This window comes from Phacochoerus africanus, chromosome 1, assembly GCF_016906955.1.
Source record: "Phacochoerus africanus isolate WHEZ1 chromosome 1, ROS_Pafr_v1, whole genome shotgun sequence".
NCBI classification, from domain to species: domain Eukaryota; kingdom Metazoa; phylum Chordata; class Mammalia; order Artiodactyla; family Suidae; genus Phacochoerus; species Phacochoerus africanus.
The window spans coordinates 59,501,522-59,520,122 of NC_062544.1; the positions used below are offsets into that span (position 1 = coordinate 59,501,522).

An 18,601-nucleotide genomic window follows, 5' to 3' on the forward strand; every position below is an offset into this window, starting at 1 on the left:
ACCTCCACATGCCGTGGGAGCAGCCCAAAGAAATAGCAAAAAGACAAAAAAAAAAAAAAAGAATCCATGTGGGAATGAGCAGGTTTATAGACAGGTCTTGCCTCCCAACGTCTGAGAGGCACGAGGCAAGATGGTCAATGAGGCAGAGTGAGAGGTACAGGGTTGAGCAAGGAGACGGAGAAGAATGGCAGTTAGAAGAGGAAGGACGGTGACGGAAGGGTGCAACCATTCAGGGCACCAGCAGAGCAGAGGTCTGCTTTTCTGGCCATGTCAGTCTGCCCGGTGTGGTTTTCTCCACCACTTCTCAGCTCTCGAGGTTGGAGCAAAGCAGTTTAATTACAGACCGATCAGGCTGGGGCTTTGCTGTGTGGGTGCAGCAGCAGAAGGGGAGAGATGCTGGCAAGGCGAGGGGGCGGGTAAAGGGAAAGTTCACATCATCCACCCACCGTGTGCTCCATGCTTCGTAGGAAAGAGAGGCCAAGAGCCAAGTGGGGTGACAGAGCTGAAGGTAATGGCGGGATGAGGGGACTAAAGTTTCATAAAAAGGGCAGAGCAATGGGAATCAGAAACTGGAGGTTTTCTAGTGAAGAGGGGGCTCGTGGCATGGGTCTTGGGTGCAGCAGGCACAGGGGGTACAGATGCAGGTTCCACGAGTGGTGGCAGTTCCAGAACTGAGATGCCAGTTTATTGGGTCACAGAGGGACCCACAGGAACACGGAGTCAACCTCGGTGATGGCACACGTGGAGTGTGGATAGGGGCCTAAGACCTTCGTGGTGGTGGGGGAAGGACCAGTGGGTCAGCAGGTGGCAAAAAGTAAAAGGGGCAGAGCAGATGATACTACAATGTTTACAAGGATAGAGGATGAGGGAGTTCCCTGGTGGCTCAGTGGGTTAAGGATCTGGAGTTGTCACTGCTGTGGCTCGGGTTGATGCTGAGGGTTTGAGTCCCTGTCCCAAGAATGTCCACATGCTATGGGCGCAGCCCAAAAAAATTTTTTTAATAAAAAAATAAGTAAAATAAAAAGACTGGAGAGTGAATGGCCTGGATACAGCACTGGGGAGGGAGGAGACCAGCCCCTGAGGGCCATACAAGGAATGTCCTGAAAACGTTGGATTCTTAGTCCAGGGCATTTCCTTGAAGTCGCATTGGAGTCTATGACACCCTGTTGCTGTATTTCCTTTGTCTCCTCAGACGTTCCGCATTGCACCCTCGATGTGCATCACTAAACCAGAAGTCGATTTTGCGGTGGAAGTATTCCGTTCGGCCTTAATCCAACACATGGAGAGAAGAGCTAAATAAATACCTTTTAAATAAAAAAATCACAAGCCTCAAGAACTTCCCACTTAGGCTCAAGGGTGAATTTGAGAAATTCCAGAACTACTGGTGTTAGTTGTAAGTAGTTGACTGCCTCGCAGTCGTATTTGTTAACGGAGCCTCTGTTATCCTGAGAAAGCCGTCCTTTAGGAATGGGTGTCTCTCCCTAGCTCAGAGAGTAGATTCTAATTAGTCTAGGTTACTTATGATCGTTTGATTCCCCTTTGTGGTGACAGTTTTAGGCCTGATATGTGACACGATTCCTGAAGGAGAATCTCTTGATGGAGGTGCCTTCAGGGCGAGTTTCTTCATCTTTCACTTTTCATCTCTGGAAGAGATGTCCTTTTTCTTGCACTGAAGAGTCCTATATCAGGATGGGACTGTTCCAGCCATGCCAGCCACATTGTGGCCAAAGCTTATTTGCTGAGGTTGGAGGATAGAAGGAAGCTGAGTCCTTAGTGATGTCAGTGGGCCACTGATTTAACCAATCCTGGAGCCACCTTACCTTGGGGCTTCTTGTTATATGGGATAATAAACTCAATACATTGCACAAGGCTTTTGTTTGTTTGTTTGTTTTTGTCTTTTTAGGGCCACACCAGTGGCATATGGAGGTTCCCAGGCTAGGGGTCTAATTGGAGCTACAACCACCAGCCACAGCCACAGCAATGCCAGATCCCAGCCGCGTCTGTGATCTACACCACAGCTCACGGAAATGCTGGATCCTTAACCCACTGAGTGAGGCCAGGGATCAAACCCGAAACCTCATGGTTCCTGGTTGGATTCGTTTCTGTTGCGCCATGATGGGAACTCCCACAAGCCTTTTGGATTTAAGTTTTCTATCATTGCAGCCATAAGCATCCTGAGAAACAATGCAGAAAATACCCTGTGTACATAGCTGTCCTTTCCTATAACTCCCATCAGAGCCTTCTCTGTTTCCACTGCCATCATCCCACCTGGACTAAACCCTCGTTACTCCCACTGCAATAGTCTCCAAGAACAGAATTTCCCAAACTTCACAGTCATTAGGATGCACATCCATAGTGGGGTTTTTTCGCCATATGTGTACACCACTTGTCTTAAAATTGACTAACATTTTCCCTTTATTTGACTTTTTTTACTTAGATGTATTTGAGAGTAACATTTCTATAATTATAATAAATGAGAAATCAGTACTACTTGTCACAACTGGAAAGTGATCATAAAATAGAATGAACACAAATAGTGTCATTCCAATGTAGCAAAATACAGTTGCTTGCAGATGTCCTCAGCCTGAGGCTTGTTCTCTCTTTGTTCAAAAGGGAGCTTAGAGAGTATCTGAGGGCTGTTAAAAAATACTGGCAAGCTGAGACCTTTTCCTTAACACAAGTGGAAGAAGATCCACAGAACTGAATAGGAAGTAACTTTCTCAGCGTGCAGTTCAATGTTTATTTAAGCTGTGTTCCTGTTTGAAGCCATGTCCTAAGGGTCTACCCGCAAGGTGTCCATTGCACTGAGACATCACAGCCAGATTTGACTTCCCCAGGCATTGATTTAGGCATGGCATTCCCTTGCACAAAACCTCCAGTGGCTCCCCACTGTCCCCTGGATAAGATTAAAACCCCTTAACAAGGAGCTCAATGCCAATATCCAAACAGAGCCAACACTTTAGAAATGATTGTTTTGACACAGTGGAAAGATGATTGGATGATTGGATTATGAGCCAAATAACCTGACTTCTGGACTCATTGATTTGCTGGAGATGACCTTGGGCAAGATGTTTAACCCCTTTTTAACCTCATTTTGTCCCCAAGCATATCAATACTTGTCCTTCCTACCTCCTGAGTTGTCTTGGGAATCAAGTAAGCTAATAAAGTGCTTGCCAACTACTGAACTATGCAAATGGCAAGTGCTTTCCTCCCACCTGCATTTCCCTTCTTTCCTTCGCTACAAAACCCCCCAAGAGCAGCTCTTGGGCTCCAGTAGACTTCCATGCTTCAACAACTAGGACCTCATTCTGTTACAGCAGGCAGATAGTTAGGCATGAGCAGAAAAGGTGGGCACAGGGCCAGATGGCAGGAAACCATGCATCATGCAAACAGCAAGGTCCATGGGTGAACAAAGAAAAAGCTGGATCCTCCAGACTGATAGGAAACCACACATTTTGGGTGGTAAGTCGTGGTGGCAGACAAAGAAAGGTGGAAAAGGGCATGACTCGCCAGTGTAATGTAACTGCTCTCCAGTGAGCAATGTAACCTGTTGCTCATTGTGCCCTTATTATAATAAAATTAGCTATGCAGATAAGAAGTACCCATCAAACACCGATGCCATGACACTTCGGATAAAACCAAATAAGGACAAAAATCCCTCCTCTTCCCTTCTGGAGGGTGTTGCAGGGATGAAAATTAAGGAATAAGCCCCCCAAACCCCACCTTCCCAGTGAATATCCTGCCCATACAATTGGATGTCCCATATAACCGGTGTGCCAAAAAAACCCAGGGCAGTTGCTTGCCTTTCTGCCCACCTCTCCTGAAGAGATGTATTTCTCACTTAAATAAATCCTCCCTTTTCTTCCTCAATTTCCATCTTGCTTCTGAATTCCTTCTGCAACAAGACAAGAACCTAACCTTCGGGAACAGTTCTCTCCTCTCATTCCCTGGCAACTGCCTTCTCAAAAGGCCACCAGTGACTTCCTTATGGCCAATGCCAAAGTTTCCCGTGAATGTTCTTTCCAAACAACTGCTCCCTTTTGAATACAATATCTTGGCTTCTGCAGTGTGGTCCTTCTATCTCAGGTGGTACCTACTCAGTCTCCGCTGGCCACTCCTCCACCACAAGTTTCTGTCCTGGGCCATCTCTTCCCTCTGTGTCTCCCATTTGACTATACTGATGACTTCCAAATACTCAACCTTTTTTCTAAACCTCAATTCCAAGATCCTAGCTGTCTGGACACCTTCACGTGGACGTCACAAGGACACTTCAAAGTCCTAACACAAAACACACTAAGTAGCTCTCCTACCATGAATTCTTTTTCTTTCTTTTTTTTTTTTTTTTTGGCTTTTCCAGGGCCGCACCTCCGGCATATGGAGGTTCCCAGGCTAGGGGTCTAATCGAAGCTGTAGCCACCAGCTTATGTCACAGCCACAGCAACGTGGGATCCCAGCCACATCTGCGACCCACACCACAGCTCATAGCAACACCAGATCCTTAACCCACTGAGCGAGGCCAGGGATCGAACCCGTGACCTCATGGTTCCTAGTCGGATTCGTTAACTACTGAGCCACGATGGGAACACCCTGTCATGAATTCTTAATGAATGAGACTTTTGTCTCAGGCTTATAATTTAGGGTATTATTTCTCTCCAAGTTATCTTTTTGCCTTTTATATGACTAAGTCTCACAAATACTTTCTCCAACATAATTTTCCCAACATGGCTCATTTATACCAAAACTGCTTTAATTGCCGGTGTAGGGGGTGGGGTGTTATCGTCTCTCCTAAACTATTTAAACTGCCTCATAGCTGGGATTCTGGACTCCTTCCCAATCTATTCTTTATACTGATTTCAAAGTCACTTAATTGAGGTATAAATATGATCGCATCTCTCATCTCTTGAAGCCTTTGAGGGCTCCAAATGGCCCATTAAACGAAGTCCAAACTCCAACTATTTTGGCATTCAAGAGCCTTCACAATTTGGCCCCAGACCAAGTTTTCAAGCTTTATTCCCATTGTTCTTTATTCCCATATCATGCACATTGGTGCTTTGCTTCTGTAGTTCACTCTACAGTGAATGTTCTTCCTCTCTTTTGAGTGGAAATTACAGAATTGGGGACATTGGATGAGAAAGCCAACACTTCCTTGTTATTCTTCACAGCTTTCCCATTTTCATGTTTCTTTTCTTTTACGACAAAGGAAAAGGGAGAAACATTGAAAATACTATTTGTGATACCCATTTAGACATTTAGTAAAATATAAAGAGAAAACAATAAGACACAAATTTAAGACAAAACCAAAACCAAAAAAAAAAAGTTTTCATGTTTAGACCAAGATCCCCAACAGGACACCCTCTCCTGGAAAAACAAGGGGGGCTGAGGGACATAAGCGTTCAGATAAATTTGCAGAACATTCTCCATGTGGCTTCCTGTGTCTTACAAGATCTTGTACATCTAGGAGTGTATCGTTCGTCTCCCACCTCCAGAAGCCCTTGTAGAGTAAAAGCCAGCCATGGAATTTGGAAACATAGCCAGGTCCTGGGTCCCATTTCTTGATACCAAGTTTGCATGACTCCATCCTAGTGCCTGTTGACCAGGAGAAATCGCTCCTCTGTTCGTGAAGAGCAGCTGGGGATTTAAGATGAGTAAGCCCTGGGAGGCCTGGGGCAGGCAGGGCAAACAGTGTGTCCGTAGAGCACGTATTCATTTCTTTCCCTGGTGTATAAACACGATGGATTCCTGTTCTTTCCATCTGGAACGAACCATGGGTAGGAGTTTAGCACCATTTCTTGCCCTTCCATTTTCTGCTCTGCCCACAGGAGGTGGGATGTAAGCCAGCTTACATAAGGCCAGAAGCCCACATGCTTGCCAAGCTCTTTTTTACTTCCTTTCATGTTGAAACTGTCTAAAGTGGAGATAATGAACACTCCGCTTGAGTCAACATTTTTTCCCACACGAGGAACCACATGTTGACAGTTAATCATGTCATGAGAATATAACATTACAGTGTTGGCAGCTGTTTAAAAACTTTTGAAATGACAATCCACTCAGGAGGGCGTAATTCCAAAACACAGCAAGCTTTGGTTATACCATCAATAATAGTTATTATACAGAGACGTCAAATAACATTGGATAATACAGTGATAAACTATGTCCTGGTGTTATAAAGCTCCAGCTTTTACATCGGCATATTTTTTAAACTTTCTAGTAATTCAACGTAACCTCAAAGGGTAGCTCTAAACTATGAGAGGGCTTGACTCTTCTTCCACCTGTAAACCCCACTTAAATCACATCAGCAGTGGCCACTCCATTGTCACTTAAGGCTGGAGCATCACAACCATGGTTCAGAAGCAGATTTGATGACTCTGGACCCTGCAGTAGCTCCAGTTAATTAAATGAGCTGAAGCCTCATTTCCCCAGAGGCACGAACAATAAAAATGGTACAGCTCTGCCCATTAAACAGGGAGATAGCAGAATACACCACCACAAAGAAGCTCAACAAAAACCATAGGACCACTTCACTTAGTAAGAGTGTAGACACAGAACCAGCGCCCAGTTGCACCAGTCCCTTTAAGGTGAGTTCAGATAAAGGTGGGATGACCTGGTCTGACTGGTGGCAGATGGAAGAAGAGTTTGGCAGAATTGAAGGCATGCTGGTCATCCAGCGCAGAAAACAGAAGGAGATGTCAAGCATACCATTTAAGCAAGAAAGGGTTGGGGAGGGTCCCTGCAGACAGCAGCTAATGAAAACACAAACTTGGAATTAGATGAGAAAAAAACGATACCACGGAGGGAGCCTGTGTGAGCTCTCCACTTGATTTGTTCCGGGCAAATTAACCTCTCTGAGCTGAAGCGTCGTTGGGTCCAAAAAGAGGAACTCTTGCGGGGAGGGTTTAAAATAAGCAAATACAGGAGTTCCTGTTGTGGCTCAGCGGTTAATGAACCTGACTGGCATCCATGAGGACACAGGTGTGATCCATGGCCTCTCTCAGTGGGTTAAGGATCCAGCATTGCCCTGAGCTGCAGTGTAGGTAGCAGATGTGGCATGGATCTTGCATTGCTGTGGCTGTGGTGTAGGCCGGCAGCTGTAGCTCTGATTGGACCCCTCACCTGGGAACCTCCATATGCTGAGGTTGCAGCCCTAGAAAGAGAGAAAGACCAATAAAATAAAATAAAATAAAATAAACAAATATACTGGCAGCTGCTCAATTAATATTAACTCTTTCATTTGAATCACTTTTCTTTTGATACAGAACTTCCTTTGTTGAACTTGGCTCTCACCACCTTGAGATAATGTTGTTTCCTGCATAAACATCGTATCCCCTGACCAGACTCTAAAGTCCTGGCAGGGTGAATTTCTCTTCTCCATCCTCATATACATCAGTCCTGACATAGCGCCCCTCCCAGAAAGGCAAAAACGAACTTCTAATGGTGCTGTGTGCATTTTATCCATAGATGCTACAGTCTCACCAATAGTTTATGGTAGCAAATAGCTCATCTGAAATTAACAGTTAGCCATCTGATAGGCGTGTGTGTGTGTGTGTGTGTGTGTTCAGAAATATTAAATATATATATATAGAAACATATAATTAGAAGCACAAAATATATAAAGACATATGTATTTAGAAATATAACACAGGAGTTCCCGTCGTGGCACAGTGGTTAACGAATCCGACTAGGACCCATGAGGTTGTGGGTTCGATCCCTGCCCTTGCTCAGTGGGTTAAGAATCCGGCGTTGCCGTGAGCTGTGGTGTAAGTCGCAGACATGGCTTGGATCCCGCGTTGCTGTGGCTGTGGTGTAGGCCGGCGGCTACAGCTCCGATTCGACCCCTAGCCTGGGAACCTCCATATGTCACGGGTGCAACCCTAGAAAAGGCAAAAAGATCAAAAAAAAAAAAAGAAATATAATACATATGTATTTAGAATGTTGGTAATAAAGTAGCAAAGATAAACTTAGAAAAGGAAACCACTCTTGGATGGATTGTGTGGCCATAATAGCCTCAGGAGGGATCAAGCATCTTCCCAGGTATCTCTCCTTCATTCTCCAAGGGGGAGGGGTTACGATTCTCTGTGCTCTCCTCAGGCCCCCAGTCACACCCCTGCCCTCTCACTCTCAGAAATGACTGTCATTTATCAGAAAGACATTGAAAATATCCAGCAAGGATTCTGACACACAATCCTGCTTAGTACCTACCATCTAAGGCCTCCGAACAGGTCTGTCTCTGGGTCGAGCCCCAGCCTGTGCCCCTGCATCTTTTTCTGGTTTCTGTGTGCCCAGCATGCTGGCCCCAGCCTGTCTCAGAGCTGCTGCACCATGTCTCTTGAGGCAGGAGATGGATGGGCTCCAGGCTAGACATTTACAACTATCCTATTTATACTTCAATACAAATATAATAATAGGAACAGAGTAAATAGCTGGACTTTGACTCCTGCAGACACTTGGAAATAAAGGTAATGGCAGGGGCAGAGAGGGGCGAAGCCCTGCTTGGGTAAAAGATCAAAAGGTCACATCTTTCTCATCCTTGGGGTCAGGGAGACCCTGATTACACATGCTCAGGAAGGCTCCTTGGAGGTGAAAAAGGAGAGAGCTCTACCCCATAATAAGTGCTGTGAATATTCCCATAAACCCATGTGCTGGAATCCATCTTGGCTGAAAGATGCACATGCATATCGGGAGGGACCTGGGTTCAATCGGATGTGAGAAACAAGGCAAGACAATTGGGATAGGAGAACAAAGACCCAGAAAAACTGCCTTTATATAAGTGATTTTTTTTTTTTCTTTTTAGGGCTACACTCACGGCACATGGAGTGTCCCAGGCTAGAGGTCAAATTGGAGCTGTCGCTGCTGGCCTGCACCACAGCCACAGCAATGCCAGATCTGGGCCCTACACCATAGCTCACGGCCACACTGGATCCCTAACCCACTGAGGGAGGCCAGGGATCGAACCTGAGTCTTCATGGTTGCTAGTCAGATTCATTTCCACTAAGCCGCGACAGAAACTCATATATAAGTGATTTAAATTATCACTTTGGCTTGCTCCCCACTGACGGGAGCATTCATACACCTGAGTGTCCTATTTGCTTCTAAACTGTTTCCCTGTACTCTCCCACATGTGCTGTGCTTATAATAAATAATAAACTTTGCACCTGTTTTGACAGTTTCTGCCTCCTCAAGACATTCTTGGTTTCAACAGAGGCAAGACCAGGGCAACTCTGTTTTTAGCCTCTAACTCCTGCGGGTCTAGCAGCTAGGATTCCTGGCTTTCACAACCAGGCTGCTCAAGTTTAATTCCTGAGGAAATTAAAGGAAATTAAGATCTTGCTTCAAGCCGGTCTCACTGCTGCCTCCCGGAGCCCCCAGTCTCCTTCACCTGCTACGGCTTTCTCACCCTTCGCAGAGTCAACAACCACCTTCCCAGTCAGGTTATTATTTTACAAGAACCTCCCCCAACCCTGTATAGTCTCTGTGTTCTTGCTGCTTGAATTTATCACTCTCTACTGGGTTTTCAGCTTCTACATTCTTCTTTCTTCTTCCTCTCAGCCTAAAGTCACACCCCTCCTTCCCATTAAAAAAAATTCTTCTTGGAGTTCCCGTTGTGGCTTAGTGGGTTAAGAACCTAATGTAGTGTCTGTGAGGACACAGATTCGATCCCTAGCCTCGCTCAGTGGGTTAAGGATCCGGCATTGCTTCAAGCTGTGGTGTAGGTCGGCAGCTGCAGCTCTGACTCAACCCCTAGCCCGGCAACATCCATATGCCATTGGGTGCAGCCATAAAAAGAAAAAAAATATATTGAAGCATCTATCCTTTTCCTAAAAGTGATGCTGCTGAGGAAAACGTGTGGGGCACTGCCACATCAATTCCTTAGTGCCACCCTCAGTACCCTGCAGGCTGACTTCCATGAACCTATTCGTGCAAAAGTGACTCATAACTCCTGTGATGGTTAATTGTATGTGACGCCTTGACTGGGCCATGGGATGCCAGTTATCTTATTAAGCATTATTTCTGGGTGTGTCTGTGAGGGGTTCTCGGAGGAGATTGGCACTTGGATTGATGGCAGATGACCTTCCCAAGGTGAGTGGGCATCATACCGTGTGTGAAGACTTCGAAAGATTGGATTCACCCTCTCTGCCTGATCATGTAAGCTTGAACATCCTTCTCCTCCTGCCTTCAGCATTCTCCAGCCTTCAGACCCCCATTGAAATCTATGCCATCAGCCCCTGAGGCTCTCAGGCCTTCAAACTACACCACTGGCTCTCCTGAGTCTCCAGCTCGTGGAAGAGAGACCAGGGAAATTCTCAGCCTCCATAGCTGCATGAGCCAGTACCTTATAATCTAGATATAGATAACATATAGAGCTATAGCTATAGTTACACAGCTTTATATATGCATCGCTAGACACTGTATACACAAATTTATATCATTATATACATAGCTATATACATACTGTTTTTGTTTCTCTGAAAAAAAAAAAAAAAAACCCTAATATATTCTTCTAACAGCCAAATTCAACAGGAAAGCTTAGCATCTCTATGGCAGCTGAGACTATTGGTCACTTCTTGTCCCTTTTTTTTTCCCCCACAGCCTTTCATTCTCTTCCCACCTCCTTAGTCCTTGTCATTTTCACGCATTGGTTTTTGTTTTGTTCTCAAGCATTAGTTCTCTTAATGCTGCTGTACCCCGGGGATTTTTATCTCAACCTTTTTTCCCATCTCTGTATACTTTACCTGGGTGATTTCATCAATTTTCCATGATGGCTTTACTAGCTAGATGCTGAATTGTCAAACACAGCTCCAGGGCAACCTCCTTCTGGCCCACAGACTCACACTATCAGCCACTCCCTGAACATTTTCCCCTGGGTACCTCCTGCTTTCTCCTCCTCCTCCCTGGAGCACATATGCTCCCCTGGCCTCAGGAGGTACTGACTGAATCAACTACCTTCTTGCCACAAGTGTCTGGTACTTTTTTTTTTGGCTTTTTAAGGCCGCACCCGCAGCATATGCAAGTTCCCAGGCTAGGGGTCGAATCGGAGCTGTAGCCGCCAGCCTACACCACGGCCACAGCAACGTGGGATCCCAGCCACGTCTGCAACCTACACCACAGCTCATGGCAGTGCCAGGTCATTAACCCACTGAGTGAGGCCAGGGATCGAACCTGCATCCTCATGGATACTAGTCAGATTTGTTTCCACTGAGCCACAACGGGAACCCCACACCCCACCCCCTGCCAAGCCAGCCTTAACCAAGCTTCTGGTTCTTTCTTGCCTCCCTGCCATCCTTTTGGGCTGCCTCATTCCCCCTGATGACAGCTTTCCTGCCTCCTCTAACTGCCCGGCCCTGGCTGTCATGGAGGATTGGGAGTCTCCTTGCTGGCCCTTGGCACACTCTGGGACTTTCTTGTCCTACTCATTGCTCTGCCCCCTTCCTTGTCACATTGCCCAGCCTGACAGTCATTACCTCATCCTTACCCACACGAGAGTTAAGCGGCCGGCGGTTCCTGTTATCTAACTCTTTCTCTGCTCCAGCTACAAGTCCCAACTTGGAGGCATCACTGATTGCCACTTGAGGCACATTTTTAAAAAGCAAGGAGGTAGGAGGAGAGAGTGAAATTATGCCAAAAATAAAATATTGTTAGGAATTTTTTTCTTCCTGTGATGGTACTGGGGACGAGGAACCTCCATGTAGTGAGGTGTCATTAAAAACCACTGTTCCAGCTGAAATGGTGTCCAGCTGGTTCCACTCAGCAGTGCCACGCACCAGGCTCTGGCCCCAGGGGCCTGATTCATGCTCCTCGGTGGTCCTGTTTCAGTTCCACCAACCTGGGCACAAGGGTCCTCCTTATTCTTGGTAACATCCTTGGAGTCAATTCTTAGACCCTGGGAGCATCTCCACTAAGCCCCCTAATTCCTTCTTTTGAGCAATAGCCTCCCCTCCACCCTCTTTTTCTTTCTTTCTTTTTTTCTTTTTTTTCTTTTTTTTTTTGTCTTTGTGTCTTTTTGCAGCATATGGAGGTTCCCAGGCTAGGGGTCGTATCAGAGCTGTAGCTGCCGGCCTACGCCACAGACACAGCAACACCAGATCCCTAATCCACTGAGCAAGGCCAGGGATGGAACCCGCAACCTCATCGTTCCTAGTCAGATTCGTTTCTGCTGCACTATGACAGGAACTCCCCTCCATCCTCTTTTTAGCAGGGAGCTCCTTCCTTTCCCAGGAGCATTGCTTTCCTCTACCCGGTCCCCTCTTCTCACAATTCTTCAAGCAGAACCTTTCCACCCAGAATCAACTTCTGCCTTACCCTTGGAACCTGCCAGAGAGATTGTGAAGAGAAGAGGTGGGTTTTGGTACAAAGAAGCAAGGTGTATTTTCATTCAACCCTTTTAATGCAGCAAAGAAAGGAAAGAAAACAGTTTAGTTTCTGTATTAAAGTTTGACAGATTTAGATTGTGCCACTCTTGAAAATATCTTTCAGAATTGCATGCTGCCTAGGTACACAGTTTTAAAAGAACATATTAGCAAAAGAAGGACAAAGTTGGAAAAGTAACATTTCCTAATTTAAAAACTCACTACAAAGCTACAGTATGAAAAGAGTGTGGTACCAGCCTAAGGTTGCTGATATAAACAAGTAGGATACAATAGAGAACTGAAAATAAATCCTCTCATATACATCAATTAATTTTTTTTGGTCTTTTTGTCTTTTTCAGGGCCACTCCTGTGGCATATGGAGGTTCCCAGGCTAGGGGTCTAATCGGAGCTGTAGCCACACCAGAGGCACAGCAATGCTGGATCCCAGCCGCATCTGTGACCTACACCACAGCTCACAGCTACGCCGGATCTTTAACCCACTGAGCGAGGATAGGGATCAAATCCACGGCCTCATGGTTCCTAGTCAGATTTGTTTCTGCTGTGCTAGGACAGGAACTCCTATGATCAATTAATTTTTGGCAAGGGTGCCAAGATCACTCAATGCAGAAAGGATAATCTTTTCAACAAATTGTTCTGGGAAAATGGATTATCCACATGCAGAAGAATGAAGTTCAAGTCTTCCTTTACAATGTATACAAGAATTATTCCCAAATGAATTAGAGGCTTAAACCTAAGAGAAAACTATAAAACTCTTAGGAGAAAATATAAGTAAAAAATCATCATGACATCAGATTGGGCAATGATTTCTTAGATGAAGCAAGAAAAGAAAAAATAGATAAATTGGGCCTAGTCAAAATTTTAAAATTTTGTATATTAAAGAGCACTATTAAGAGAGTGAAAGGACAGCCCACAGAATGGGGATAACATGTTTCTAAAATCATATATCCGATAATGGCTAAATATCCAGAATATATAAAGAACTCTTACAATCCAACAATAACAATAACAACAAAACACTCACTTCAGAAATGGGCGGAAGACTCTTTCTTTCCGTGTTGCCGTGTTGCTTGCGGTTAAAAGGGCCACAGTCTTAGAGGACAGACGCCCCAGTTATGCACAAGCCTGTGCTCTGGCACTGTAGCCTGCAAAAGACTTGAAGAGACAGTTCTCCAAAGATGATAAACAAATGACCAATAAGCACATGAAAAAACGCTCAACATCACTGGCCATTAGGAAGTGCAAATCAAAATCATAGTGAACTACCACTTACACACATTAGGATGGCAATTATTAAAATTAAAAAAATCAGCAGAAAATAACAAGTGCTGGCAAGGATATGTAGAGATGGGAGCTCTTGTGCATTGCTGGTGGAAATGTTTTCCATTAAGGAAAACAGTGTGGTAGTTCCCCCAAAAGTTAAACATAGAATTTCTGTATGATTCAGCAGTTCTGCTTTGGAGTGTGGATCCAAAAGAATTGAAAGCAAGAATTCAAACAGATATTCGCACAACCATGTTCAGAGCAGCATAGTTTAGAATAGCCAAAAGATGGAAACAATTCCTGTGCTACCAGTGGATGCATGAATAAACAAAATGTGGCCTACGGACACAATGGAAGAGTATTCCATTTTAAAAAGGAAGAAAATGCTGATACATGCTGAAATACAGACGACCCTTGAAAACATTATGCTAACTGTAACAAGCCAGTCACAGAAGGATACAGTACAAATATTTATATATGGCGCCTAGAGTAGGCAAATTCATAGACATGGAAAGTACAGCAGAGGTGCCCAAGAGTTGGGGGGAGCAGGGGAGAAGGGGGTGGGAACTTATTGTTTAATAGGTCCAAGGTTTCTGTTTGAGGATGATGAAAAAGTTCTGAAACTGGGCAAGAGGTGATAGCCATGCAACATTGTGAATGCGCTTAATGCTACTGAATTGTACACTTAAAAATGGTTCATTTGCCAAACTTTACCTTTTTCAAAAAAATGTTCAAAGCTGTCCATGCATGAGAACACTTCTTCCAGTGAGGACAAAGTGAAGGGTGACTAGGGAGATTCTAGGGTGCATAAATGAATGGAATGACAAAGAGATTTAGCTGCATTAAAGCAAATAGGCCTCCCTTCTCCATACCTATGTGAGAAAAATGCTCACTGCAGCACAGAGAACTCGTGTCTTTTCTTCACGGATGGTTTTCCTAACACCAGACGTTTAGTCTTCAATCCCTTGAACAAGGAAAGGAGCCGAGGCAGTTCTTTTATCTGTAAAGTGAGGAGGTTGAACTAGACAGATAAGCAGGAAGATCCCTAGCAGCACCACGTGGTGCTACTCTCTGCAATGGAAAGCAGCAGTGGGGCACGGTAAGGGGGTTTCTATACATTCTTTCCTGGAAACAGAGTGGAAGTGAGTGGATGTTCTGAACTGGCTTCAGGGCTTTGCAGACTCATTCACCCCTGAGTTCCAAGGTCTCCTGGCAAACATGTGTGTACTTAAGTGGCTGTAAGGATGCTGGAGTGGTACAGATGAACTAGAAACTGAGTCTCATGGGCCTTCATCCTATCATGAAGTTTTTGTGGCACATATGATAAAAGATTAAGATGAAGGGGAAATTTTGATTTACTAAAGTCACTATGCAGTAAAAATAAAGCTTTGGGCCTTAAGCCTTCTATAAGAGTAACCAATCAATTCCTAAAATTACAAAATAGATTCACTTTTTTTTTTTTTCTTCTTAGGGCTGCACTCTTGGCTCATGGAAGTTCCCAGGCTAGAGGTAAAATTGGAGCTGTAGCTGCCGGCCTACACCACAGCTACAGCAATGCCAGATCTGAGCCGCATCTGCAACCTACACCACGGCTCACAGCAACGTTGGATCCTCAACCCACTGAGCAAGGCCAGGCATCGAGCCTGTGTCCTCATGGATACTAGCCAGATTCATTTCCGCTGAGCCACAATGGGAACTCCCAAAATAGATTCATTTTTTAAAAATGCATAGTGATATTATTAGGGGCTTCCCTCCCCCAAAGGGTGGTAGGTTTGGGGGGCATTATCGCATTCTCTCCTGAAGTACAGCTGTGCTAATACTGATAGGATGATAAAGAATTAAACTGATAGTTAATTAAGTTTTAAAGAAAATAAGACACTGGGTCTATGAAGCTGAAGTTTCCATTTGAAAAAGGATCAGGGGGTCAAAGCAGGTATCAGCCTTCACAAGTACCCCTGTGCACCTCCTGGCCTCCCTGCTGAGTGATTTCAGAGGCCGGCCCCCAGCGGTAAGGAAGGGGTGTATCCTTCCAAAGTTCCATTGTTCTGCTCTTGAGCAGCAGAGAGCAAGTAGCAAACAGAGGAGGAGGTCAGAGGAAGAAAAACTTACGGAGACTGAGGAGATATTGGGAAAGCTTCACGGAAAAGGAATGAAATAATATTGCCCCAAAGCTCATTTGAGAGGGACTCCCGCTCTGAATCCCTGGGTTTAGAGGGGTCTCATTCCGGCCTTCCCTGGACTGTGCCCTTCTCCAGGGAATAAGGAATCTACATTACCCTGAGGTCTAGACCATAATCCTGACTCTCCAGGACCCTGGGAGTCCAGAATCCCCTGGCCAAGTGGCTCCAGGCTCATTAGCAGGGTCTACGTGTGTCTCCTCCTGGCGAGGCTGGTTGCAGGGGATTAGATGGAGCTTGGACATGAGAGCTGGCATTTCTATGCAGATACACACAAGGCAGAATGGAGCTGAAGGAGGGAAGTCGGGGGGGACTGAGAGGTCAGGGGTCATGTCTTTCCATGCCACCTCTTTCTGGGAGGAAATGCAAGAAATCCGCAAACGCAAAGTTTGAACCTAAACTTTTGGATGCTTCTAAGTTATAATGACCAAGGCAGGAGGATAAAGCATATTTAACTCAATACTTTGTCAGCTTGATTTATAACTGAAACATTTCAACATATGGTGTGTGGGGCTCCATTTGCTCTCCTCCCGCAGGTCCCAGGGATCCGAGGGGTGTGTCTTCAAGTACAGCTTGAAGGAAGGGTAGGATTTGGAAAAGCAGAGAGAAGAGGGAGCAGTTTCAGACAGGTGGGATGTGGGGGACAAAACACACTCCTAGTTTGACTCCCTTGCAGTGTCATTTCTCCAGCTAAGAATGGCTAAGTATATTTAATTAATTCCCACTAGATCCTAGAATCGGTGTTCCCAAGCTTTCCCACTATTCCTGACATTGCCACTTCCAGTACTCCTGCCCGATGCGGCTTCCTGTCAGCTCAGCACCCAGAACTGAGCAGGGGGTGGGCAGAACAGGACCTCCTGTGTTCTGGACTCTGCCCAGCTCTTACCTGTCCTAAGGGCAGTGGCCATTCCTCTCCACCCAGGCCCACACTGGCACTGTCATCAACACTAATCCCCACTTTATTTCTGCATCTTTTTTTTTCTTTTTAGGGCTGTACCTACGGCGTAAGGCAGCTCCCAGGCCAGGCGTCAAATCAGAGCTGCAGCTGCCAAACTACACCACAGCCACAGCAACTTGGGATCCGAGCTGCATCTGTGACCTACCCCGAAGCTGTGGCAATGCCAGATCCTGAACCTGCTGATCAAGGCCAGAGATTGAACCCACATCCTCACGGACACTAGTTCGGGTTTTTAACCTGCTGATTCACAACAGAAACTCCTCCACGTCTTGTAGTTAAGTCACATTTGCCCCATTCTTCTTCATTCCAGTTATTATGTTTTTAATGAAAGTCATATATCTTATTTACCTTTTGTTTCTAAACCCCCGTCTGTGAGCACTTCTTTTGGATCCTGAGTCTGTCTCTTATTAAGTATGGGAGGGAGGTGGGTTGAGAAAAATATTAGGAAGCTGGTAAACATCAAATTTCCTTTCAAAGAAAACCAAATTGGCTGCTTCCCTAGCCTCAAAGCTGTGTGATTAATGAGAGCCATGTCTGTACTGATGGAGGAATTTAGGTTGGATCCCAAGCCTAATGGACAACACTAGGCTCCCACAAAGCTCGTGTTTGGGGCACTCACGAGGTTTTCATGGTTCAACCTCTCGCCAAGTGTGTATCAGTCGAGTGAGGGTCTGTCTCCTATTGGTGGAGACAGAGCTCCCACAAGATGACCGTGCTGTGTCAACACAGCCAGGACCTGGCTCCACTGAGTGACAGCGCTTATTGGAACTGGCCTTCAGCAGAGCTGTGAAGCCTGGAGCCACGAGGCATCTGCACTTAAACTATCCGAAAGTGGTTTGCTGCTGCCCATTTGTTTTCCAGAGAACACAACACAGTGAGTGGCCAGGGTGCTCTGACCACAGCCTGCTGTGTGTGCTCTGAACATGGCTTGGAACTCAGTTTGGGAAGCATTTCGTAAACATGTGCTGGGTGTGGTAAAAGACAGAAGAGGACAGCGCCACTACCTGCCGTAGAAGTTCAGAGTCTAACTGAAGCCCAAGACTTTCCAGCAGGGCCGCTATGCAGCAAGCTGAGTGCCTTGTGATCCAGGCACCATCACTTCAGTCCTTGCAAGAACCCCTCAGGTTAGGAGCCTGTAGGAGGCAGCATAATGCACCCCAGCCCCAAAGACATTGACATGCTCATCCCTGGACCCCCAGAAGGTTTTCCTCACTTACGTGGCAAAAAGACCTTTGCAGAGATTAAGAGTCTTGAGAAGATTACCCTGGATGATCCAGGTGGGATCCTCTAACTGCAGGGTCTAAGTGGAAGAAGGCGGTGAGAGTCAGAGGAGATGTGACTTGCAGCCACTGCCGGCTCTGAAAATGGAAGGGCCCACAAGCCAAGGGATGCAGGTGGCCTCTAACAGCTGGAAAGGCAAGGAGACAGATTCTCCCCTAGATCCTCCAGAAGGAACCAGCCCTGCCCACCGACACTGGGCTTCAACCCAGTAAGACCCATTTCAGACGCCTGACCTCCAGAACTTTAAAATAAGGGTATTGTTTCAAGTCACCACATTTGCGGTCATTAATTACAGCAGCAAGAGGAAACTAATACAGTGTCATGACCCTCATGTTCTCAGTGGGGTTAATTTGCTTAAGGTCATAAGCTGGGGAGTGGCAGAGCTGGGAATCAAACCCAGGTCCACTTACTTGTAAAGTCCAAGGTCTTCTCCCCATGTACTCAGTCTTCTATTCAGTGGAGAACAGCTCTGTGCTCTACAGGACAGCAAAAACAGCCTAACAACAAGTGTAAAAAATAAAATGGACATTTCTCTGCTTTTATTTTGGCCACATCCATGGCAG

The 18,601-nt window shown here is 45.6% G+C and overlaps 1 protein-coding gene, 1 long non-coding RNA gene and 1 other non-coding gene across 3 annotated transcripts in view; 1 reads left to right on the top strand and 2 right to left on the bottom strand.

The window, feature by feature from the left end:
* The window catches only part of AGXT2 (alanine--glyoxylate aminotransferase 2), a 40,404-nt gene extending 38,536 nt beyond the window's left edge, over positions 1 to 1,868 (top strand). The window contains exon 14 of the mRNA XM_047754000.1: positions 1,193 to 1,868. Coding sequence (XP_047609956.1) covers positions 1,193 to 1,300 — 108 coding nt within the window. The 3' untranslated portion in view covers positions 1,301 to 1,868. The remainder of the gene's footprint in view (positions 1 to 1,192) is intronic.
* Positions 1,869 to 4,992: 3,124 nt separating this feature from the next.
* LOC125119797 (uncharacterized) lies at positions 4,993 to 15,078 on the bottom strand. Its single transcript, XR_007133175.1, has 3 exons — positions 14,337 to 15,078; positions 13,384 to 13,514; positions 4,993 to 5,752 (listed from the first exon to the last, which is right to left on the bottom strand). It is a non-coding gene; the product is annotated as an uncharacterized LOC125119797 (long non-coding RNA).
* On the bottom strand, positions 13,421 to 13,530 carry LOC125114492 (small nucleolar RNA SNORA76). Its single transcript, XR_007131818.1, has one exon. It is a non-coding gene; the product is annotated as a small nucleolar RNA SNORA76 (small nucleolar RNA).
* Positions 15,079 to 18,601: the final 3,523 nt, after the last annotated feature.